Source organism: Ixodes scapularis, unplaced genomic scaffold, assembly GCF_016920785.2.
Source record: "Ixodes scapularis isolate PalLabHiFi unplaced genomic scaffold, ASM1692078v2 PGA_scaffold0__279_contigs__length_252992795, whole genome shotgun sequence".
Taxonomy (NCBI): domain Eukaryota; kingdom Metazoa; phylum Arthropoda; class Arachnida; order Ixodida; family Ixodidae; genus Ixodes; species Ixodes scapularis.
This window is the reverse complement of record NW_024609835.1, coordinates 102,268,235-102,293,108: the sequence shown is the minus strand read 5'-3', so window position 1 is coordinate 102,293,108 and position 24,874 is coordinate 102,268,235. Positions and strand designations below refer to the sequence as shown.

Sequence of the window (24,874 nt, the reverse complement as noted above, 5' to 3'; positions counted from 1 at the left end):
TCACACGAGCTTTCTAGGAAGTCATTATAAATACCTATAAGCTTGTAAGACATTGATCCATGAACAAACTGTATAACTTTTGAATGTACAAGACTACGTTTTGGTTACGAGGCATTACGGTATTATGATTAATTAGATGTCCATCTCTCTCTTCTTTATTTTTGAAGTTTTCTCTTTTTTTTTTTTTTGAGCTGAGCAATATAGAACGGTGGTGGGGCCTCGTTAGGTAACATTCAATTACCCTCGCCCTTTTGTTATCGTTACACAAGTCACCTATAAAGTTATTATTATTTTCTCCGCTAATAAAATAGTACTTTCTAGTTGTCATAGAGTTATCTTTGCTATCATTTCAAGGGACAACAGGTGTAAACTTCTCCAAGTACCTCATCAGTCGCGCGTCAAACATGATGCATAAACAATCCCAATACTTGTGTTTGTGTTTATTTAATCTGCTCAAGTTGCGGCTGAAAATCCCCTGCCTCGGAAAACGCGAATTCAACCACAATAGTCGTGACGCACAGGTCTGTAGACTTTAAAGTATGAAAAAGTGAAGACCGCCTGGAGTGCCCCGCGGGGCTGCGGCATTTCCGCTTCTCGGTCAAAGGAAGCGTCGCCAATGTTTATACTCGTGGTAGGAGCCGTTAGGCGGACACGGGAGTGAATCTTCTTTTTGTGGTTGCAACTCTGGGGTCTTGCTTCCTATCGATTTCTGAGTATAGACGTGGATGTCTCCGAGGGGTCTGTTTTTCTTTTCTTCACGAGGTCAGATGTGACAGCCGGAGCCAGTTGGCGCAAAAGAGCCAAGGAAACAGAGAATGAGGGAACGGAAGAAAAAAATGCTACGGCAGTAAGCCCAGATGTGTATATGAAGATAAAGAGAAACGAGCCGTGGTTATGGGGCTGGTGGAACGAACGTCTTCTGCGCTTAACACCCGGTGAAGGCATGAATTACGCTTTTTAATAAAAATATGACATAGAGAAAATGTGATCATTTTACGATTGCGTGCTATTTATTTAGGCGATTCAGTCTACCTTAACGAAAGCAAGAATATGATTGTTTAATATCTCAGATAACATTTATGCAATTGTCAACCTGGCTCTTGAGTTAATATTATGGATGTTGACCCTCAAGGCGTTGTTATACATAAATAACTAATTACTTAAATTAAAGTCTAGTATTGATTCTCCGAGAAGTAAAAAAGCTGGTGTGGAAAGGTTCCATTTTAACGTCCCCTTTTGATGTTTGCGTCTGTAAACAGTTATATATATATATAGAATTGTTTGCTCTCGAAAATACTGGCGTGAATGCATAGCTTTATCTAATGCTTCATTGGTATGTGCCCTAGTGAAAATAAGGCCTATAGACGAAGTCGTGTGCCAAACTAAGTAGCTCTTGACAGTGCTATTTACATGTTATATATAAAACAATAGGGAAGATTTTATAAACCCGAAGGCTTTCTCTAATGAGTACTACCATTAATCCTTATTGCTAAAGAATCTATATTTTTAGGTTTCACAAAAAACATGTTAAGGAATGGGATTTTGTTAGCGCAACGGCAGTTTTCAATGCACATGTTATTTTTGCAGCCAGATTTTTGTCCGTAGAACTTAAATAATATCAAAAGCACTTACACTGAGTGTATTAGGCGGAAAGTAAGAAGTAGCAGCATGCCTCGCAAAAGAACTGGATGAAGTAAATTCCTAATAGGGCAATAACCACTGCATTTTTCAGCATGACGTTTTTAAATCTAAGGACTTTTTAAAGAGGGTGATAGATACATAGATGTTTATCGGCCTCAAAGATAAATATATGTAGCTATGTAAAGTCACAATTATGCATATTATCAATTAAATTTTAATATTATTTGTAGTCCAGAATTTTTTGGGTCATAGTAGAACTGCATTTTTAATTCGGCAATTATTCGAGGATATAATCTTTGCCCCTCACTCAGTTCAAAGACTTTACAAAAGTGACCACGAGCTTTGAGATATCCGTCGATAAGTTTCCGGAAGATTCTCACCCAATTCCAACCGTGCATGTTGGAGAAGAAGCTGCACCGCGACCTTGGTTTCCCACCTCCCAGTGTGTTTGCTTTTTGCCTCCTGGCTCTGTCGCCAATCGAAGAGAAGAACCCGCGTACGTGACTTCGAACCTCCCTCTCTTTCGAGTTACCCCGTCTTTGTGTGTGTGAGTGCATGTTTGCGTGCGTGCACGCGTTCCCGGACGAGGCGACTCCATCCATCAAGGGGAGAGGATTTGGAAAAAGGGGGGGGGGGGAGGGAGGGGCGCCGGTTTTTGAACGCTTGGAGCTTTAAAGGTAGTCTAAGTAAAACTATCATCACTAGAGCTGGTCGCTCTTTCTGTCTCCGCAACGACCGCCTTTACGGTGCAACACTGGACGCACAAAAAGCGCCACAAGCACTAAACCGCACTGTTGCATGTACGAGGAACGTATGATTACTTTGAGCACTTGGCGATATTATGTGTAGCTTGCTGTCATCTGATCGACTGAGAGCTCCCCTCCATAATGACTACGTACCCTCCGAAACAAGTATGCTGACTCTGTCGTAGAATCACTGCATTCCGGACACCAGCCGCGCTTTCTGCATCAGGCTTCAGGATCAGGCGACAAGAACGCAAAACCTTCTCAATTAATATCTTAAACCCTGTTGTCTTTGCGTGACACAACATTAACTGGGTCGTTCAACAATATTTCTGTCTAGCGGCTATTATAGTACTTGTTTTTTTATACCGCCATTAAAAAATAGCAAAACACAAAGTTATTTGATCGGGTGGTCCACTGAGCTTGAATGTTACCTTTTCGATTTATGTCACCCGATTCGAATATAGAGGGTGCTTCACTTTAAGCTTAATCGATTACTTTTTTAATATGTCATGAAAGTTAACTAATCTGTTTTATACCCTAGTTACACGGGCGCGTTGAACTGTCGTTGGGTTCAATCACAGTTATCGGCCCCAACTGTGATTGAAGTGAACTGAACTGAGGTGGTGCTACACGGCTCTCTAACACCCAGTTGAAGCTTATACGAAACTAGTTCTTGTGCTACGTGGTCAGTCTAATTGTTAAAGTAATTTACTCGGAGAGACATATTTTATTTATTATAAGGATATCATATATTATGTTCAATACCTTGTTGCTTTTTATCGGCGTTTACACCAGTACCAAAGCAGATTCAGGGCTAAGTTGCGCATTTTTTAGGCTAGGTGGAGCAAGCTACCGCCCACTACGATGGGTGCACCCATTAATATTTGTCCATTTACACAGCTGGTCCCGCCGCCATCTTCGCTCGTATGGTGGCTTGCGGGCTAGCCGGGATCGTTTTAGCGGCAACTCGGACGCCTAAATCTATTCCTTCCCGGATATTTTGCTGCTACGATTGTTTTTAGACGCCTCCCCCTGCATTCCGAAACAGTAAGTGCCTCGGAAACGATGGTCGGCAGCAGCTGTCCCGCGGACAGGCGCAATGTTACCTCCGTTCGGGGAGTCCGTTCAGTTGAACTGAGGTAGGGGAGCTCTGTTGAACTCAACTGTCATTAGCGGCTCGATGACAGTTGCGCCGCCGTGTAACTCCGGTCGATCGCGATTGAGTCAACTGTCGTTGACTCAATGGTGGTTGAAAGCGCCCATGTAACTAGGGTACTAAACAGCTCAGTTATACGAACGGTGGGACATAGCAGGAGAGGACTAATCGTAACGATCAGCCGGCTAATCAACTGACAGAGTTTAATTGACCTATAAGTATTGAAAATAAACATGATTATAATTAGAAACCTGCTGAGCGTCGTCGAAAACCACAAAACAATAAATATTATAAAAACTTGGAGCACTCAGGAAGGGCGATGGAGCGCTAAATTCACCACTCGTACAGCAGGAGCAAGGCTATCGGTGCGATAACGCACCCGGGCGGTTTTTCCGTCTCGTCATTTACGTTTTCTCATCGCAGCCTTGCCTTTTGCAGGAGTAGTAAAGTTAGCGCACGACCGCACTTCCCATGCGGTCAAAGTCTCTAAAAATTGCTGATTTAGTGTTTTTGATGGCACTCAGCTAGTTGCGAACTAAAAACGCATGGCTATCTTCTGCCATTAAAAGGTTCATTGACAAATTTTAGTTAGTTACTAGACGTATCCTGATGGACACAAAAATACTATTTTTTGTTCAGTTTTGCAGCGCAGCCGTTAGAAGTCACGGAACAAAATGGCGCAGCGTCAGCAACTCTGCATAAAAAAACATATATAAAAGTGCACTTACACATTCAAAGGATTAGGTGCAATGGATCCATGAATATTTGCTTGACGTGTTAAGAAAGTGTGCAAATCTTCATACCTCTGAAGTCCGACATCAATATGAGAGAAAATATAGAAGGTCAGTGGGAAAATATCAATTACATCAGAGTGGGATTGTGGTGGCCGCCTGACACACGCCGTCTCTTTCCTTCGTTGTGTATATCATTTTCGCACCTGTGTTTTGTAGAGATACGCCCACGTGTCATTATGTACGCCTCTGTTGGGCCGCTCTTAATATTGCGTTCAGATCTCAAAAACCGCAAGTAAACAACGATGTGACGGTGACAGAAGATCGATATTGAGGTGCTCCGCCCACCGCCGTTGAAGCACGTCGTGTAATCACGTGCCTCGTTGAAGCAACCCTTGTTGCAACCCGCAGCCCACGGCAGGCGCAGAAGGGGCTCCGCAGGAGAAATTATTTGTGCTTCGGTCGTTCGATCGGTTCAGTGCTCTCCTGGAAAATCATTTGAAATGAGCCATGCTGTGAAAGCTTTGGGATCTCGAAACCCAGCGAGAGAAACAAACCACGACTGAAAATATTTAGGTACTAATATTCTTTCAGAGTTGCACAACGCTTTAAATCAACCGTTTACTCGAAAGTGAAATAAAGAATAAGAACGTGAAATACTGTTAAACTTCTGTAACTAAATCAGAAAGGCATGCGCTCAATTATATTATTGCTAAAAATATAATAAAAAAAACACGTTGATGAAATATATTTCACCCAGATAGTTACGAACGCCTTGGTGCAAATTTCAAGTTAATGGACTTCTAATGAAGAATATTTGCATGGATGCAGAAAGTTTGGATATTTTAAGGCCTTCATTTCCTTATGCTTAGTCCCCTATATTTTCTTTTTTTTTTCAAATAGATGATGCTTGAAATTTAGCCAAAACATTTTAGCCTATCGCAGAAAGGGTATGAATTCTGGATATACATCCATACATTTTAGTGTCTTACGGTGTGGCTGTACGGTAGGAGTATATATTTAAGTGCGCGTGTGCATAGTTCCGCTTGTCTTGCCACGGCAACAAAATCGGTTGTGCTGGCATGCCCTTTTATGGGGTATGCGTGGACGCTTTAGTACATGCATTGCCGGATGGACCCATAAACGTAAGGGAGTAGGGGGTAGAGTTATAAACCATACCAAGCTTAATAAAAAAACGTTATAGAAAAATAAATTCAAGTCCTGTGATATAAAGGTTTAATTCAAACTCACAAGCAAAGCACAAGCCGATAATACATTTTTGAATGGGGAAGGGGGGATTGGTGGAAGTTTCTTTTATATGGGGTGTCTTATATGTGACGTATTTACGCCTCGAGTTTCAACGCGCCTCGCGCTACGACTAGGTGTACGTCCTTGAGCGTCTGCACATGTTCGACAGTGGTACACACTACATACTACACTCTAAGAAAAAATACAGGAAAAAGGTAGCAACGGCGCGTCTTCCTCCCTTCTACTGACGCGCGCCCAAGCGGACACGAGAAAAAGGGAGAAGCGAAACGTTTTTCTCCTTCTCCAGCAGACGGGTGAAAGCTTCCGTCCTCCCAACTCATCGTCTTTCGGTTTCGTTTTTCGAGCACGTCGCGCACGTTGTTTAATAAATGTTGTTGACTTGACTGAGCTTCACCGGCAGCGAAGGTGGCCTGTGATTCCGTCTCCCAGTCCAAACGTGCAGTAAATTTTGGTTGCATTAACGTTTTTACCACTAATTTTATCAAACGGGCGAACGAAGCCGCTAGAAACAGCGAAGTTCCGGAGCAGTGCCAGCAGCGCTACGTACACTGAGTAAAATGGCCGTCTCCGCATTGCGGTACCCACGCGGAACTAAAGTAGCGGACCCACGCGGAACTGTGTCAACGTTTTGGCAGTAATGGAAATCGCAGGAACTGCGTTCATGACAGGCAGGTGTTACTGCCGGCTGCCTAGGTGCCTTCCGTGCTGAGTCCGGTTCTGTTTTTCGATGCCGAGTGCCAACCGACGTTCAACGTAGTTCTGTATTTCTGCGTGTCAGCAACATAGCAGCAACATCGTGATGGCAGTGTTGGGTTGTGAACAGGAGACTGGAATTATCACCGATGTTACCGCGTGTTCGCGTATCAGTGGTGTAACAAGATGAGATGACGTAAACTGTCGGGCATTGATGCCGCTGGTCGGGCCGTGATCGAAAGGGGCGGGGTGTCGCAGGTTGACATTCCGCTTCACATTAAAAAGTTTAAGACCACTTGAGGGATTAGGTGTACTCGGTCGACGTGCGGATAGTCATGTTGGAACGCCGGTCTGAAAAATAGGCTGCTATCGTACAGTCGCCAATGTGACTGTCGGTTGTCTCCTCCTCGAGAGCGATTGCGCTCGGGGGAAAGGACTGAACAGTACGAAATTATGACGGAAACTACGTATGTTTACAGTGTGGAATTTTAGCATTAAAACAGAATAGGTAAAATCGAAAAAAAGCTATCCTTTATTTTTCTGTTTAATTATACGACGGTTCCTGGAGAAATTGCCCTCCAGGTGGCGCGCTGGGATGAGCGCTAGACGTTTTCGAGCTCGCCACGGCGTAGCTCCGTACACTTCAGACCTGCCGCAAGTCGCTGTTTAACTGCATTCATATTGATCGAAAATCGATTTCTCTGCCCGAGAAGCATCACTTCCAGCTGAGTCAATATGCGTTCTATAGAGATTAATTCAAGACAACAATCGCAGCCGCGCGCGAAAAGCACAAAAAAAAACAAAAACACTACAGTAGAAATAGAGGCTACGACATGCCGTGCGGGGAAACAAACTCATGGCTTCGAACCGCATAAGAAAGGCTTGATTTTTTAGCTTTCAAATAATTACGGCATGATCGATCGTTTACTTTTTAATGAGAGATTCATCCCACGAGCCATTCAAAATACTCTCAGAGGTCTGACATTGCTGGAAAAAAACTAACATGCTTGGAGTATTTTTTGTTGCTTAGGCAATCACCGAGAAATTCCGTACGTTCAAGACAAACTGTACAAAATACGGAAAAGCAGTTAGGGTGGAGTGTCCGGGTTAGTGTGCCGTTGTCCCAATGTTTCTATATGTCATGTATGTGTAAGCGCTCAACGTAGGTTCACCTGTTGCTTGTAGTATGTGTCTTCATGTGTGTATAGTAGGGGTTTCCGAAGATCCCCAAGCGGAATGGTTGCCTGAAGAAAAAAAAATATTTTTGGTAGAACATAAATTGTGCGGTGCCTAGCGCCTCCTAGCCTTGCTATTTGCAATCGCTCTGCTTGACCCTGCCATCTGGTGGCAAGCTATTTAACCTTCTCTCACACTACGCGATAAACAGCGGCTTCGAGTTTGTTCTTTTGAGAGCGGCTTTTGGCTTTGCGGATTGGTTTGCCATTCCTCCGTGATGTGCGGTTGACGAATGAATTGTGACTCGAGGAACAGCGAAGGTAACAGGTAAAGTGCGCGAAGTAACTGGGTATCGGTTGTCTCCGTTTAACATCGCAGTGCTGACGACGAGAAGACTGAGGAACTGCTTTCGAAACGCAAAGTTCTGTACCTGCGGGGGGAATCTGGCTTCGGAAATAAGCACAGTTCGCGGAAAGCTCGTGTTACGCTTTTATTTGCTGCTCCTCTCGTCCCGTACAAGAGACGTAGCGTCCTCGCTTTAAGCCTTATTGCTCTCGATTTGCTGGATTCAGGGCCGCCATAATGAGATGCAGGCGACGGAGGAACTATTTGCTCCACTGCTTCAGGGACGAGAATTTCTGTCTTTCTAAAGGAACATGGGCTACAAGACCGTTCCTCCCCTTGGGGAGAACTATCGATACCCTTTTTTCTAAGAGTGTTTGTTAAGTAACGAAGGATTTTGTTAGGAATGAGTAAGATTTGTTTTAAAAAAGTCTATCTTTCTACAGTTGCGTCGGCAGTGTTTTTTTTTATCTGCCTATGTTTGTGTCTGCATTTTTGGGCGTCTTCCGCCCCCACGCGCGGGCAGCTTCGAGCAGCCACGGGGGGTCGGTGCAGAAGAGTCGGACCCCGGTCGTTAAGAAACGTCTTGGGTTCCGAGAGGGGGTGCGGGGAGAACACGCGTGCGGAGCGGCTTGCGGCTTTTAACCGAATGTGGCTGTATATAGAGGGCTCTGCCGCTTAGTGTGAAATTGTCGCTTTTTGCCCGATGCAATAACTTAGCGGTTGGCGCCAGTCAGACTGGGAAATTTGCAGAGAACAACTCTACAATGAATTTAGGTTTGGCGGTTGCGGCGCCAGGATGACAGGTCGCCGACCATTGGACGACAGTGTACCACGTGGGAGTGGTGAAATTTGAAGTGATTGGTCCATCTCTGGAGAGAAAAGAGGCCTCTACGAGGCTAGAAAAGGGCTGCCGTTAGGATTTTCGGGGAATTCTGCTCTTGAGACTGGGGACTAAAGTATGGGGTTTTAATTTTGAAAGTTTTGTATATTACCGTTGACTTGTCGTTTTGTTTTCAAATAAACGTGGCAAAAGTGGCCACCGTAAACCTACCGACGTCGTAATGTGTCCAGTGAAATCGAACAACTTTGAGTTTTTTTTTTTTTTTTTTTTTTTTCTTATTCGATTTCCTGGGGGACTACCATCGGGCGAACACCATCATCGGTCGTCACCATCCTGACCGGGCCCCTTCGCCCCTGGAAAGTTGACTGGCGAATCGACAGGATCCTGCTGACCTCCTGCGACGGGCGGTGAGCGAAAACAACGGCATCAACGGAGGCAAGCGGAGCGTATCTGGGCTCTATGCGACAAGTTTTTTGTGTGCTGGATTGCGGACAAAGGTCGCGCCTGCTGGACTGCAGACAAGGGTCTCGTCTGCTGGACTGCTGACAAGGGTCGCTCCTGCCGGAGTGAGGACCGTGGCAATATCTACGTCAGAAGCCCGGGGGGTACAGTTACCCAAAAGGAGTCGTGGCAGCTGGCAGGTGGTCCTGAACGTCATCTACGTCGGAGAACAGGACGACCTGTGGCTTCACCTGCGGACCGGAGAAGCGTCTTCAGCGAGCGGCGACAGAATATCGGGGCAAGCCTCAAAAGGAGAGACGAAATCGTCGCTGCAGTGCTGAACTTCGTTGTGGTGCCGGAAAATTGGCCGTTTTTTTTTTTCTCTGTGATGTTTTTTTTTCTTCTTTTCGGTGAACGACGAACGAGCTGAGACTTCCAGACGACGGGCACGATCGCCAGGCCGAGTGGGGACACTGCGGCAAGTGGGTGGCGGCGACTGGAGGAGCAGCTAATTGGATTTTGCCCAACAACAGTGGGTAAGTCCCATTCCTGTTTTCTCCGAGGCTCACTATGACCAGAGAGACTAGATCGAAGACCCCAAGGCCTTCCCTCAGTGGCGCCAACTCGGAACCAGACGCTGGCACCAGTGAGGGAGGGCAGCCAACAGATTCGAATGACCTCAGTGCTGAGATAACACTCATGAGACTAAAGATAGAACTCGAGAAAACAAAACTAGAGCAGCTCAAAATAACGGGGCAGCCTCATGAAGAGAACACTCGGGGTACGGGGGGAGTCGGACGGTATGCAAAGGAGCTACATGCGGTGCTGGCGCCAATGCCCGAGACGGACACATTGGTACGTGCATGGTTTAAAGGCGCTGAAACAATGTTAGCGAGTTGTGAGGTTCCACAGGACCTACACGGGGCAATCATTCTGCCTTTTCTAAACGAGCAAGCGAGCGCCGTTGTGGCAGACAGAGTAGAGGGACGGGTATTGCAGTACAAGGAGCTACTAGACATTATCCTCGACGAGCTCAGGATGACTCCAGATGAGTATAAGCGGAGGTTTCATGTCGCACGCAAACAAGAGGAGGAGTTGTGGGCACAGTTCTCTACCAATCTGAATACCATGTTCGGCTACTACATGGAGAGCCGCGAAGTAGCGACACAAGATGATGTAAGGCAGCTGATCATTTCAGATCGGCTAAAGCATGTCATGCCGGATGATGTCCGGGCCTACGTACTTTAGAATGAAACAAAGAATGGCTAAGGCTAAAGGAAGTAACGGAACTTGCAGAGAAATTCGAAGAGAGTCAGCACGATCGAAACTGGGAGCCCCAGAGGGCGGCCGAGGGGCCCCAGGTGAACATGCGGGGTGGGCCTGTGGAAGTTAGGGGCGACCAGCGAAGGGTTGAGAAAACTCGACCGCAAGGGTGCTTTTCGTGTGGGAGACTGGGGCACCTTAAGCAGAACTGCCCTGGATTAGTGCATAGAGCCGTGGGCTCCGGGAACAAACCGGCCTCCACGTCTCTGGTTGCGGGGGTAAGACCTTTGCCTCGGTCACGCGAGACATTTGAGACGACGGGGACGCGTAGGCATGGAGAAACAGATTCGGGTATAGGCTAGGTATAGCAAACCTTTTTTTTTTTTCTGTTCGCGTTTGGATTTCCTTGCCTGTAGCCAACGTTAATTTTTTTTTCTGTTTTTGTATAAATACTGGTCACGGTGGAACCTGGAACGTACGGGTTTGGGTCTCACCGGACTGTGTTTGTTGGTTTGTTTTTTTCGTTGGTTTTCTCTGTCGCCCAACAGGTTTTTTTTTTGGCAGGGGGTATAGCTCCTTTGTTGTTTTGTTTTTGTATGCTACGCGTCTGTCTCGGAACGGGGGACAGATGTTGCGCGAACAGCAAATGTACTTGCAACATTTTGGTGGGGAGGTGTTAATTAACGAAGGCTTTTGTTAGAAATGAGTGAGATTTGTTTTGGAAAAGTCTATCTTTCTACAGTTGCGTCAGCAGTGTTTTTTTATCTGCCTATGTTTGTGTCCGCATTTTCTGGCGTCTTCCGCCAACACGCGCGGGCGGCTTCGAGCAGCCGTGGGGGGTCGGTGGAGAAGAGTCGGACCCCGGTCGTTAAGAAACGTCTCGGGTTTCGAGAGAGGATGCGGGGAGAACACGTGTGCGGAGCGGCTTCCGGCTTTTAACCGAATGTGCCTGTATATAGAGGGTTTTGCCGCTTAGTGTAAAATTGGCGCTTTTTGCCCGGTGCAATAACTTAGCGGTTGGCGCCAGTCAGACTGGGAAATTTGCAGAGAACAACTCTACAAGGAATTTAGGTTTGGCGGTTGCGGCGCCAGGATGACAGCTCGCCGACCATTGGACCACAGTGTACCACGTGGGAGTGGTGAAATTTGAAGTGATCGGTCCATCTCTGGAGGGAAAGGAGGCCTCTACAAGGCTATAAAAGGGCTGCCGAGAGGATTCTCGGGGAATTCGGCTCTTGAGACTGGGGACTAAAGTATGGGGTTTTAATTTTGAAAGTTTCGTATATTACCGTTGACCTGTCGTTTTGTTTTCAAATAAGCGTGGCCACACTGGCCACCGTAAACCTAACAACGTCGTAATTTGTCCAGCGGGATCGAACAACTTTCAGTTTTAGTTTTTTTTTTTTTCTTATTCGACTTCCCGGGGGACTACCATCGGGCGAACACCATCATCGGTCGTCAGCATCCTGACCGGGCCCCTTCCCCGTCGGAAAGTTGACTGTGTTCGTCTGCACCTGCTCCGCACAAGTTGGCGATGACCGTTCAAAACGTGATTTTAGACCGAATTATAGGGCCACCACTGTTTCGCCATGCCCCTCCGGTTTGGTTGCGATGCTTGTTGAGTGTTGGATGGTGTCGCGGTTGTTGCTGTGCGGGTAAGTCCAGTCTAACCTAGGCCTCTAACACGTCTGAAGCAATTAATTCAAACTTTAGTCCATAAAATTAACTATACAAAGTCCGACCAGGCTCGCTCCGAAACATCAATCGCTGAAATAATTTTCAAGATGTCAAGAATGGAAGAAGTGCTGAATCTTGCTAAGGCGAATGACTTGAAGTTACAGAACGCCGAGAAAAGCATGAATGCCTAACAAGAAACAGAACACGTACAAAGGAAAAAAATAAATGACTTCGAGCACCATACCTGACGTAACAATCTGTTAATTTTCGTCCTACCTGAGGCGCGGAGTGGAAGTCAAACACTCCTCGATAAAAAAAGTTACCGAGGACCTCATTCATACTCGTTTAGGTATCGCGGTAACTTAGGTGAAGCGTATCGACCATTTGGTTCACGCAAAAATATTAAGCTGTGCGTCTTATTATTATGAAATTTTACAACCCTAAAGAAATTGACATTCTTTAAAAACTGCCTAAAGCTTGAAGGATCAACTATTTCGATAAGCCACTGCTACTCACAGGACGTGCTCGAAAAACGCAATAAACTTTGGGAAAGCGTAAGGGAATGTAAACAAAACAGCTCAAAAGTCAAACTTGCTAAAGACGAACTTTAGATTGACAGCGATCTTTTTTATTGGGACGAGAGTAGAAACTTTGGGGTAAAAGCCAACACGAGGGCAACCGTGGCTGGCTATGACTGACAGGCCACCCCTACCTTCCCATTCTTAAATATAATGAGCATCAATACAAGACGTTATTTACTAAACAAAATTAAGATGTCGAGCACCTCCTTCTGTCACATAAGCCAGACCTAGTCGTTCTTACGGTGACATTGTTACATGCTGGCAAACTTGGCGCAACCCCCCCCCCTCCCCCCATAACTAAAATATTTATTGGGGAGACAGAAGCACCCGAGGGGGGATGTTGCGTTCTACGTTAACATAAGTAGTAATGCTGTCCTTGAAAAATATGCTAATTCCGAAGCTATACGGTTGGAGGTGAACACTTTATTTACTGGCTCAGTAATCATTGGCACCGTATACCACCGTCCCGGACGGAGCTGATCTCTCTTTTCTTGACAAACAGTCTTTTTGCATTAACGCTGCGTCGAGTCGTGCCTTACACTTTATTATGACAGGGGACTTGAATCTTCCGTACATTGATTGACCCAACATGCACCCGCTGTCTTCCAACTGTCAACATAAGGACTCCTTAGATCAAATTACCTTCGAACACAATCTTGTACAACGAGTCAATAGCCCAACTCCTATACAAGGCAGTACAAAATATATTTGGACCTTTTTTTTTAGTTTCCTGTGTCTCAGTGAGAATGTTCAATCTTGTAAGGGTCAAGCAGAAATTTACCCTCCCATGGTTATCCTTGCTGAGTTTGACGCTGCACTCCTAACTGTACTCTGTGGGGAACAATGAGCCTCACGGCACGCGGAAGGGCGGCGCCGAGAGCGGGGAAGAAGAAGAAAGGAGAGGCTCGTGGTCGGTGCGAGGCTGAGGTTCGAAGGACGGTGGGCCAACAGGACAGACGGTGCCGAGGAGCCTACAAAGAGCCGGACTTCACGAGCCAAGCAAGCACCCGGACCTCAGCGAGCCCAGGAAAGACCCGGACAACACCGAGCACATGAGTATCAATTAAACCTTGCTTAATGATAGCGCTCCCTCGTATGACTTCCTTGGGGCGAATGGAACTTGGCCTGATCGGGCGATATTGATAGGCGACCCACATAAATGGCGCTTCCAACGTGGGGCCCGATCAGTCTGCCGTTGTTTCTTTTCGCTCCCAGGGAGTCCCACGAATCGCGATTTCTAAATTTAGGTTTGTTGTGTTTCCCCATTTGAATTTGTGTTACTCCGCTGGACATCAGTGTTTAACATTCTGCCGCCATGTCCAGGTTACGGAATAAGGCCGCCCATCCCGAGGCCTCAACTCAGTCAGTGGCGGATATTGACTCGGACGTGGGAGAAGGCACGAGTGGGGAAGCGAGCGTTGCGGCAGCGCTAGAACCCCCAATTCCGGCGGTGAACACGGGAGACGTCAGCGAACTAATGCACGCCATGACGGCGATGTTCGCGACGTTTTCTAGACAGATGGGTTTGGCCCCAGGGGTGGTGAATCCCGCGCCTACGCCCGTGCCTCGCCCGCGGTTGAGCGTGCCGACGCCGACCTATTCGGGCTACTCCGACGCAGCATCGGTTCACGATTTCTTGCAGGACCTAGACGCGTACATTGCCGCGTTGGGCGCGTCGGATGAAACGGCCCTGATACAGATCGTCCCAATCGCGTTGACGGATGACGCAGCGCGTTGGAGGCGAATGCAGAGGCCGTTCCTTTCAATGGCAGATTTCCGGACACGATTCAGAGAGGAATTTCTGCCTCCCGACTATGAGATGCGGATCAGAGATGAGCTAGCCAGCCGTACTCAGCATCCGGACGAGAGCCTCGTAGAATACGTCCGCGCTCTCCAGGAGCTCTACTCCAGAGCCGACCCTACAGCGTCAGACGCGGAGAGGGTAGCTAGGGCGATCCGCCAGTGTCACCCTAGATTTAAACCCTACTTGCGCGGACGTGATTTCGCTGATCTGGAAGCACTTGCCAGAGAGGCGCGCATCGTTCAGGCGAGCTTGCTCGCCGAGTTGACGTATCGCCCCCCTCCACGCGCAGAGGAATCTCTGGAGCCGGGTTGCGCCTGGACAGGACGAGGCGCGGGAGCTTGCGACGACTCACGTACGCCGTACGTGGCCGTTACAGGACATAGGAGTGGCGAAACTGCTGTGCCCCGCTCCTTAGATCCCTTCGCTTTTGAACAGAGGCGCAGAGCAGCTAACGCGGGCTCTTCCAGGGCGCATCCCCCTAGGGGAGGCGGCGCAGCCGACCACCGCGGAGTCGCGAATCATTACGAGGGTCGCGGGAACTACAATGACCCCCGGCGCGACACTGCTTCGCGTGATGGTAGCGGCGGACGCTCAGCACACAATGGCAGGAGACAGGTCAGGTGCTATAAACGCAATCAGCTTGGGCATATCAAGCGTCAGTACACATGGACGGCAGATCTCCCCCCATGGGTCTCAGGGAAACGGGAGAGGCCGGCGCCACTAATTGGACTTCCCGACTCGCGGTTGCCGGCCGCTGCCGAGGCCCCTCATCAGTCTGCCAACGGGGCTGGAGTTGCGGTCAGCGACAGGTCGGCGTTTGCCCCGTCGGCATGTCGGACTCAGGGTTTTACATCTGAGAAGGGGCCGTACGTGCGCGTCGAGATCGGTGGTAACATTTACTACGCACTAATTCGGCGTCGGTGCTTTGTTATTGCAAGAACATGACGGACACCTGCGCCCGGTGGCATTCGCCAGCCGAACCCTTACACCGCCAGAACGCAATTACAGCGTGACGGAGAAGGAGGGGCTGACCGTCATGTTTGCTCTAAAGAAATTCGACCTGTATTTAGACGGGACCACCTTCGTCATTCAGACAGACCACGCCGCTCTTACCTGGATTCAAAGGTTGAGAGAGCCGGCGGGGAGGTTAGCTCGGTGGGCACTCACTTTGCAGCGATACTCCTATACTGTCGAGTACCGAAAGGGCTCCACCAACAAGGTTGCAGACGCACTTTCTCGGGCGCCCCATGATAGTGGTTGGAAGGAGGAGACGCAGCCAGGGGATTGCGAGAGACGAGCTTCCTGCGCGGCCGCTCATAAGCGAGACAGCGGGAAGGGATCGATGCAACAGGAGCTCGTCGCAGTGTTAGGAGGCCGCACGAGGGAACAGAGGATCGTGGCTTGGGGTGAAGTGGTGAGCAAGGAAGAGCTTGTCGAGGCCCAAAAGGCAGATGGTTTTTGTCAGCGGGTGTTGGGGAAAATTGCGGAAATAGCAAGCAACACCGGGAACGCTGGCGGTCAATTTAACGAACATATTGATTCATACTTGCTGGGTCAAGACGGCTTATTGCTCCGCTACATTCCAACAATCGACGACGAGGAGGGGAACGACTCTCCGTTCAGGGTGGTGATTCCTAGGAGGCTACGGAGGCGGTTTATCGGATACTTCCACGACTCGGCTTTGGCTGGTCATGGCAGCGGCAGCAAGACTTTTCAAAAGTTATGTCGCGTCGCGACCTGGCCGGGGATGAGACAGGACACACTCCGATACGCCCGTAGCTGCCCAGCCTGCCAGAAAGCGAAGCCGCGAGGGGGAAAGCCCCCAGGCCTGATGCAGCCTGTAGTGAGTCACTACCCGTGGGAGATGGTTGCTTGCGACATCATCGGCCCACTTCCAAAAAGTCCCCGTGGGAACCAGTATTTATTGGTAATAACCGATCATTTCTCAAAATGGGTGGAGTTACACCCGCTGAGGAAGCTGGTCTCGGAGCGCATCTGGGAGAAGTTGTTGGAAACTTTCATGCGCTTCGGTACACCCACGCGTCCCATCAGCGATAATGCTAGCTATTTTACCAGCAGAGTGTTCACTGACTCCTGCTTGGCGCTAAACATAAAGCACAAAAGGACGACACCATACCACCCTCGGACTAATATCACTGAGAGAGTGACCCGAAACTTGAAGAGCATGCTGATCACACTAACGGAGAGACACAGGGACTGGGACGAACGCATTGTCGAGATGGGTTTTGCAATCCGGACGACCGCGAACAGTGCGCGAACCCGTCGGTGAGAGATCTGATAGGGGCTCTGCGCGGCGCTATCATCTGCGGCCTAGAACTTGATCTAATCTCTGCAAGATGTTAATAGAGCTTGTTCTGTCCAGAAATGCCCCCCCGGAGGAACCAGAATGGGCGGCGCCATCCAGGAGGGCGACCTTCCACTTCCCGGGGTACCGGCGGAACCAGCCAGACCAGCCGACCGGGTGGCCAACCCGCTCGGCAGGAGACCGGCCACACCAGCCGACAGGGTGGTCAACCCCGTTGGCGGGAGGACGGCCAGACCAACCGACAGGGTGGTCAACCCGGTTGGCGAAGAACAAGGGGGACCAACCAACAGGGTGCTCAACCCGGTTGGCAGAGGCGGGGTGATCAACCCTGGCCTCGATCACATCAACAGAGGCAGGGCGGCGGAGATGCGGAGCACCGGAGAGCCTCGAGTGACCAGGCGGGCAGACGAGACTCCACCCCACGAGGAGAAGCGGTTTCGACGGCGGCTGGAGAACCAGCTCGGCGCAAGCCACCTCGCCACACCGTGGCCACCTGGACGGCCCAGGACGGCCAAGAGGCCGTCCACTTCGTGTCCAGGGTGCGATGGAGGAACCAGCCCCGTCCAAACCCTTCCCAGCTGCCCGCCCAGATCCCGCAGCCCTTCCGAGGGCATACGCTGCCCCGTTTTTCGCTACCCGACGACCACCCAGACGCCTGCTGGCTGTGCCAAGTCCCGGTGGTCCACCAGGACACACACGAGGCCAGCCGCCGACACACTGACCTCCTGAAAAACATGGGCCGCCCCGCCGGCGTCGCAGCAGCAGTACAACTGCTTCGCCGGGATCGGCCAGACCTTCTAGCTCCGGCGGCTCTCGGCTTCAGCCAAGCTACTGGAAGCCGGAGTCCTGCCCCCGACCAACTGCTCGTTGACGGGTTCGTCGCCGAAAACCCGGCGCTCGGCCCCTTCCCCAAGCACACACCGGCCCCACCAGTGCCGGCCCCCCGTTCGACAACTGCGGCCCCATCCGCGTCCACCAACACCAGCGACGCGGAGATGAATGAGCTGGAGGAGTACTTGGCCAACAGTCCAGCGACCCCTTATGCTACCGACGGGCCAGATTCTTTCGTCGACGGAGCCGCCGCCGAAGACCCGGCACTCGGCCTCTTCCTCGAACACGCACCAGTCCCACCGGTGCCGGCACCCCGTTCAACGGCTGCGGCACCATCCGCGTCCACCACCACCAGCGACGCGGAGATGGGCGAGCTGGAAGAGTGCTTGGCGGACGGTCCATCGACTTAGGATGCTTCGGAACCCCCGGAGTTGGAGGCTTGAGGGGAGGGGAGTGTGGGGAACAATGAGCCTCACGGCACGCGGAAGGGCGGCGCCGAGAGCGGGGAAGAAGAAGAAAGGAGAGGCTCGTGGTCGGTGCGAGGCTGAGGTTCGAAGGACGGTGGGCCAACAGGACAGACGGTGCCGAGGAGCCTACAAAGAGCCGGACTTCACGAGCCAAGCAAGCACCCGGACCTCAGCGAGCCCAGGAAAGACCCGGACAACACCGAGCACATGAGTATCAATTAAACCTTGCTTAATGATAGCGCTCCCTCGTATGACTTCCTTGGGGCGAATGGAACTTGGCCTGATCGGGCGATATTGATAGGCGACCCACAACTCAAAGCGCAAAATATCTGGTTTCACGACTTTTTCAGGGAGAACAAGAAAAGTGTCTTTGATTTGCTTGAGATTCATAACGACGAATTCAACTACTTTATATCTTCCCGGCGCTAACCTAGATGTACTGTGGTGTAAATTTGAGGTAACTATTGAGGAATGTTTGGGTAACTTGGTCGCTAATGTAAAAAAAGCGTTATAACAAGCATAACCCTTGGATTAATAGAGATATAATTTTTTAAAGCGAAAAATCTCACGAACTAGGAATTCAAGTGCTAGAAACAGTCGGCTTAATCCGGAGCAGCTGAACGCAGACTTTCGGACGCAGGTGCACGAAGCGAAGTTACTGTAGTACAACTCCACCCTTCAAATGTTTTTTTTTTTTTTTTTTTAAGTCGGATCCATCTAACATTATGGAGACACTTATCACCTTAATGTTGTCAGATCAGGAGGCTTAAAGCAAAAAACGATATTATCTCTGACTGTTCGGTAATGGCATTGTGTTTCAGTTACTCTTTTGGTTCGTTTTTATGGAGAATAATGGTGACTGTCCTGTTGCTCCGCTGGTTGACGATGAGCATTCCTGACATTAAGGTTTTCGTTAAGGGCCTTTTTCGTATTAGTAAACTTTCATAACAAATATTCGCAGGGGCCTGATGGCCTTCCTAAAACATTTTTAAAACTGCATGCTGAATGTAACTTTTAGTTTCCTTCTCCTGGTCGTTATCAGAGGCTGTTTTTCCACTGCAGTGGAAGTTCGCAAAACTCATTCCAGTTTACGAATAGGGGGATCCCTTATCATTGAACAATTATAGGCACATGTCTTTAGTATCGTCATGCGCTGAGATTTGGAGCATATCGTGTTCAAGCGCGCATTTGTTTTCCTAGAAACCAATTGTTTTTTTTTTTTGACGTGGCCAAAATAGTATGCAGCATGGGCTTTCCAGAACAATCAAACTGATTGAAATGACGCATGATATCGCTAAACCTCTGGACCGGCAGGAATAAGTCGACATTATATTTATCGATCACTCAAGAGCGTTCGATTGCGTTTCTCATGCTAAGCTATTGTTAAAACTTCGACGTATCTTAAATAATCGAGACATAACCTCTTTGCTTGAAGATTACTTAGCTGCTCGTCATTGTTTTGTTTCGCAGGGCGGTGCTTCATCTGTTTCAGCTGATATTTTGTCGGGTGTTCCCAAGGGCTCTGTTTTGGGACCGCTGTTATTTTTTTTTGTATATCAAAAATGTTCATACTTTTTTGTGTGTAGATATGAACATTTATGCTGATGACTGTATTTATTCAGCGAAGTGGAAAATACCATGGTCAACAGTTAACTCACCTTCCACCAGAAATGTTGTCCGAATGGCTTACAACTTGGCAACTGCTTCTTAATATAGGAAAATGAACGCAGACGGCGTTTTCTAGGAAACATTTCCCAATTAGTTCTCAGTGCCTTGATAATAACAAGCTTCTAGAAATTGTTACAACGTACAAATAACTTGAAGTGCACTCTTCTTCTGATCAGAATTGGAATGTAAACGTCCATTCTGTTGTTCAGAAGACTGACGGTAAATTTTGGTACCTGAAACGCAATCTTAAGAATACTTCGTTCGATACAAAAACCACTCCTTACAAAACCCTAATTCGACCTGCTCTCGAATATGCCTTCCGGGTGTGGGATCCTCACATGTCTGTAAATATCGACAACTAAGAAAGAGTACAGAAATATGCATTGCGATTAATTTACAATAAATTCAAACGAAACGAATCTTCGACGTCACTGTACGGGAAAGCCGAACTATAGGTCGTATCCTCAAGGCGCCGTACACCGAGGCTCAAGTTTTTATATACGCTACTGAATGGCGATTTTGAAATTAATGCTTCAGGGTATTTAACACCAGGACTGGTCCGAGCTACGCGAAGCTTGCACATTAGGGCGCTGGTTCCGTATCTATGTCGTACTGACCCTTTTCAATTTACTTTTTTTTTTTTACGAACAATGAAAGAGTGGAGCAGCCTTTTCGAGTTCGGGTAAACTGGTCTTCAGTCGATTCTTTTTGACATTGGAAGGCTGTCCGGAAAAAGTTGACCTTTTGGTTTTATAGTTGGTTGCATTTCTTTATTATTATTTTGTATTAACAGCATATCATTACTTTTTTATGAGTTCTTGTGCAGTAAAATATACCGGAACCTCCAGCCACAACATACAAAAGGAAGTTAGCAGTATTTATAAATCAATAAATAAATCAATTAATTAAATACTAGAGTAATGCATAGACGGTGTTCCCCGCGTTTCGTTCGTGTCGTGTTCAGAGTTGGCGGCTGCCTGTTGGCATTTTTCAATAAAGGATGTCGTCTCCTAAATTGGAACTGCGCTCGGACATGACATCTGGTGACAAGAATGCCTGATGCGACCCCAAAACAAAAGGTAACCGCAACCGTCGGGAAGATCTCTAAGATTCAGGCCGACAGCGGTAACTTCAATGTGTACCTCGAACGTTTCGAGCTGTTCGCTTCTGCCAACGACATTGCAGCGGACATGAAGCTTTATGTCCTCCTGACGGCGATTGGTGAGAAAGCATATGTCACCCTCCGGAACCTGCTGCTGTCAAAGGCGACCGCATGTATTGTTCCACGAGGACGTTAGTGTACCTTTCAACGAAGCCGTACAAAACACTACGCGGCCAAACGCTCGTTGGTCACTGAACAATACCGCTTTTATCAACGAAAAAAAACACGAGCCGCTCGGGACCGTGACGCATTAGGTGGTCGAACTCAAGAAACTATCAGCGACGTGTGAGTACTGCGCTTTCCTTAAAGAAGCTCTACGCGACCGACTTATTGGTGATCTGCACGCCGACAGCATACGGTGTCGCCTTCTGGCGACGCCCGACGCGGAAGTCACATGGGACTGCGCCTGCAGCATCGCATCAGCCATGGAATTGGCTAAAGTAAACACAAAAAAAAGTGCCGACACCGCACACGGCAGGTTTCTCTCCCAGCTTCCAAAATCCAAGTGTCAAACTTATAACTTACAATGGCACGCATGTCCCCACGAAAGGAATTGTGGACGTGTAAGTTGAGTACCACAACCAATGACTTCATTTGCTGTGTGTAATCGCCAAAAATGGAAGGCACGAGAAAGCCTACGCTCGTGGGTGAGGCTTGCCCTTTGAAGCATACAGATTCAAAGGGGCAATGCATAAATGTTTGTACTTTGCCAAATACCGCTTAGAACGAGACCCTGAACTAATGGCTTATGAAACACGCGTCCACTTTTCACCACAAACAAAAATGATGGGAGAAGATAAATAAAGAAACACGTGCAGCATTCAACCCCTCAACTCGCAGCCCGAACAAGCGGTCACATGATCTGGAGCCGATTACATTTGACTATAGCCACGAGCGAACGTTGGCAAAACTCAGGACACGGGCTGAGTTCGACATTAATATGGTTCGACTGGTCTTCATTGCAGCGATTGGACACGGGCCACTACCCGAATGCCCTCGAGCGATTGTCACGAGCCCGAATCGAATGTTCACGCAATTTTCGAGTACAATTAACAAACATCAACATTAGCATTAACAAAAATGGACGTACCTCTACATGGTGAACGATGTTGATTGCGGCAAAGCTCTGGTGGTACTGATGATACTTATTTTATTGTTCATAGGTAGTGCTGATGGTGCGGATTTTTTTTATTGGTCATAGGAAGTGCAGAGTTTCGGGCTGCGTTTTGACTTCATTATTACTGCTTTATGGTCGGTGAAATGCAGAGCCAGTGGTTCTTCTAGCGGATCAGCTTGGATCCGCTAGAAGCCGCGGGAACGGATCTCCACCCCTTAAGTCAACGGTCCATATCAGAAAGAGAATGTGTGGTATGGATCGTGGTTATATACGCATTTGAGCATTTGACCGAAGCGCCCTCTCGTTTATAAACGTTGAGCCAATGCATGCAAAGTTTAACGCGATTATATTCGCACTCGACCGCGGTGCCCTCTCCTGTATAGACGTTGAGCGGATACCTGCAATGTTGGAGTGTAGCGTAGTGGTTAAGAGGTCTGCCTCGTCAGCAAGCGGTCCTGAGTTCGACCGCCCGTGCAAGCGTACGGGTTTGTTTTTTTTAGGTGGGCCGATTCCGGAGGCAGTGCAATCGATGTGAGCACGGGCGCCGGACAAGGCTAGACCCTAAGGAGCTTCGCCCCTAATATTGTCACTGGGGGTACTGCAACCCCCCATCTACATCGTCAACCTTTGACAAGGAGAGATTGAAAGAAAATTCTCCCCTTTGTCCTTGAGATTACACTGCAGCAAAGGAGTGTCTTGGTCAGTGTAATGTGCCGTTTTAAGGTTCTAGCCCGGTCGTTTTTTGTACACTCAGACAATTTTTATACTCAAAAGTGAGGTCCTCTCAAAAGTGTATTGTGGTATCGTACCGTCCGATTACACTAACAAACGAAGACTATAAGGTACCTATGTATGTTTTGTTTTTTTCGGAGCGTTAGCAGAGCGTTATACACTTTGTTATCGGCGCACACCAGACGTGTGGAATTAAAGCGAAGAGTATTGCAACATATGTGCATGTCGTCCTGAGCATTCTGGAATGTTGTGACTCTTTTGTGCGAAGAGTTGCCTGGTTACAGGTCGACCTGGAAAAAGCGTTCGACCGTGTGTCACAATTTTTTTCTATTATTTTTTTTAAAAAATAGAACATGTTAACCTGTGATTTGTTTTGGGTGATGGTGTTCGTCTGCCGTATCAAATCTGCGCCACTAGTCATGTTGTAAACAAGTGTGTTAGCGAGTTCATTTTCGCCATTGCTTTTTGTATTTTTTCTTGAGCCGTTTTGTATAAGTATTATTCAGAGTAGTTTTATTTGTGAGTTTAAGTGGGGAACTACTGAGGTTCATACTTTAGCGTACCCGAACGAAGTGACGATTTTTTGCGTAGACTCCGAGAGTCGAAACACCGTTGAGCTTACAGAGATTGTTTGCAAAAGTTCGAGTGGCTTCGTCAGCAGGGATAAGTGTTTGGGTCTTTGGCACGGCGATTGGCCATCAACGCCGACTGTTTTCAAACGTATGTTTTCGACGGAATCGCCAACCCGTTATCTTGGAGTTCCCTTTGAACACTAGCGTAACACTGACGGCTATCGGCGTGATGAGGTTGTAGTTTTCAGCGCAAAAGCAACCAAGTTGGGAGGTTACGAGATGTCTATTTTTGCACGTGCATCGGCTTGCAATCCGTTTCTTCTCGGAAATGTGCCGTATGTTTTGCTATTGCTTTATTTTTCACAAATTCATCTACAAAGTATAAACCGTAGTTTTGCTGTCTTTACTATACTTAGTGCACAGTTTAAGCATTTTCGAGTCGTATAAGCCCGTTTCATAGAGTCAAGGCCAAAAGGGAGGGAGGAGGGGGTCTTTTTATTTGTTTCTGAGGCAACTTGTTTTTAGATATATTTTTCTGAAAGACAAAAAAGATCAAATTTAAGAAACCGTTATGCGAGCGGGCTTTGTGGTGCGCTTACTGAATGTATTGCTTAGCCAAGCTAAGACGTAGGTGCTTGTGTTCTAGTGATGCTAAACTATCAATAAATTGACTATCGAAACTATAGATAGTGTTTCCAAAACTATCGACACTATCGCAGAACTATCGATAGACCACTATTGATAGTATAGTCGACTATCGATAGTCTTTTTACTATCGATAGTCACATTTCTGGCGACGATCGATAGTGTCGATAGTACTATCGATAGTTTTGCACTACTCGTTTGTAGTAGTATTCGCATGCGGAGCGAACACAGTCGCCGCACCGCCGCTCGCCTCCCTTCCTCCCCTCTTCGCTCAAACTCCCGTCTTCGTCATCACTGAAAGCTGAACCAAAGTTAGGATGGTAAGTGCTTGGGCTAGTTGGTGTCCCAATGGAAAAAAAAAAGAAATCGAGAGAAAGTGAAGGGGGAGCGACGCGAACTACTAGTGCAGCAAATCTATCGACAGTAAACCGTCGAGAGTACGATCAATAGGTTTACGATAGTCCACAATCGATAGCTTTCTGATAGTCGATAAAACGATAATTTTCCAATAGTCGACTATCGATAGTACTATCCATAGCTTTTCGATAGTCAACTATTGATAGTGCTATTGAAAGTTTTTTTTACTATCGATAGTCAGATTTCGGGCGACTATCGGTACTATCGATAGTACTATCGATAGTTTTGCACCTCTACTCCGTACACGAGTGCATAAACGAACTTCTTGGCGCATATTGGTTTTCAGTCAAGCGCTCCTCGCTTGAATACTTGTCTGGTGTGTCGCGCAAGCTACTAATGAAGATTTAAATTATGTTCTTATCCAATTATCCTGTATTGTTTTTTGTACAGTGTAGGCCCAAGGCAGGGTGTCTTTAAGCGAGTCAAGCGAATAGTGGTATCCCCCTTACACAAATATCTTTTTTTAAGTGGCATTGTCAAGCGTTTTTAGTTAAATGCTGTTTAACTGAAAAGGGTATTGCAGTAGTTCGGACTTACAACTGCATACTGTGGAAAAATAAAAAAAAAACGGAT

General features: G+C 47.8%; 1 protein-coding gene across 1 annotated transcript; it reads left to right on the top strand.

Annotated features, from left to right (window-relative positions):
* Positions 1–13,554: 13,554 nt before the first annotated feature.
* On the top strand, positions 13,555–18,226 carry LOC115310735. Its single transcript, XM_040219861.3, has 2 exons — positions 13,555–13,616; positions 16,748–18,226. The coding sequence occupies exons 1-2, from the start codon at positions 13,613–13,615 to the stop codon at positions 17,929–17,931; spliced, it is 1,188 nt and encodes a 395-aa protein (XP_040075795.1). The 5' UTR covers positions 13,555–13,612; the 3' UTR covers positions 17,932–18,226.
* Positions 18,227–24,874: the final 6,648 nt, after the last annotated feature.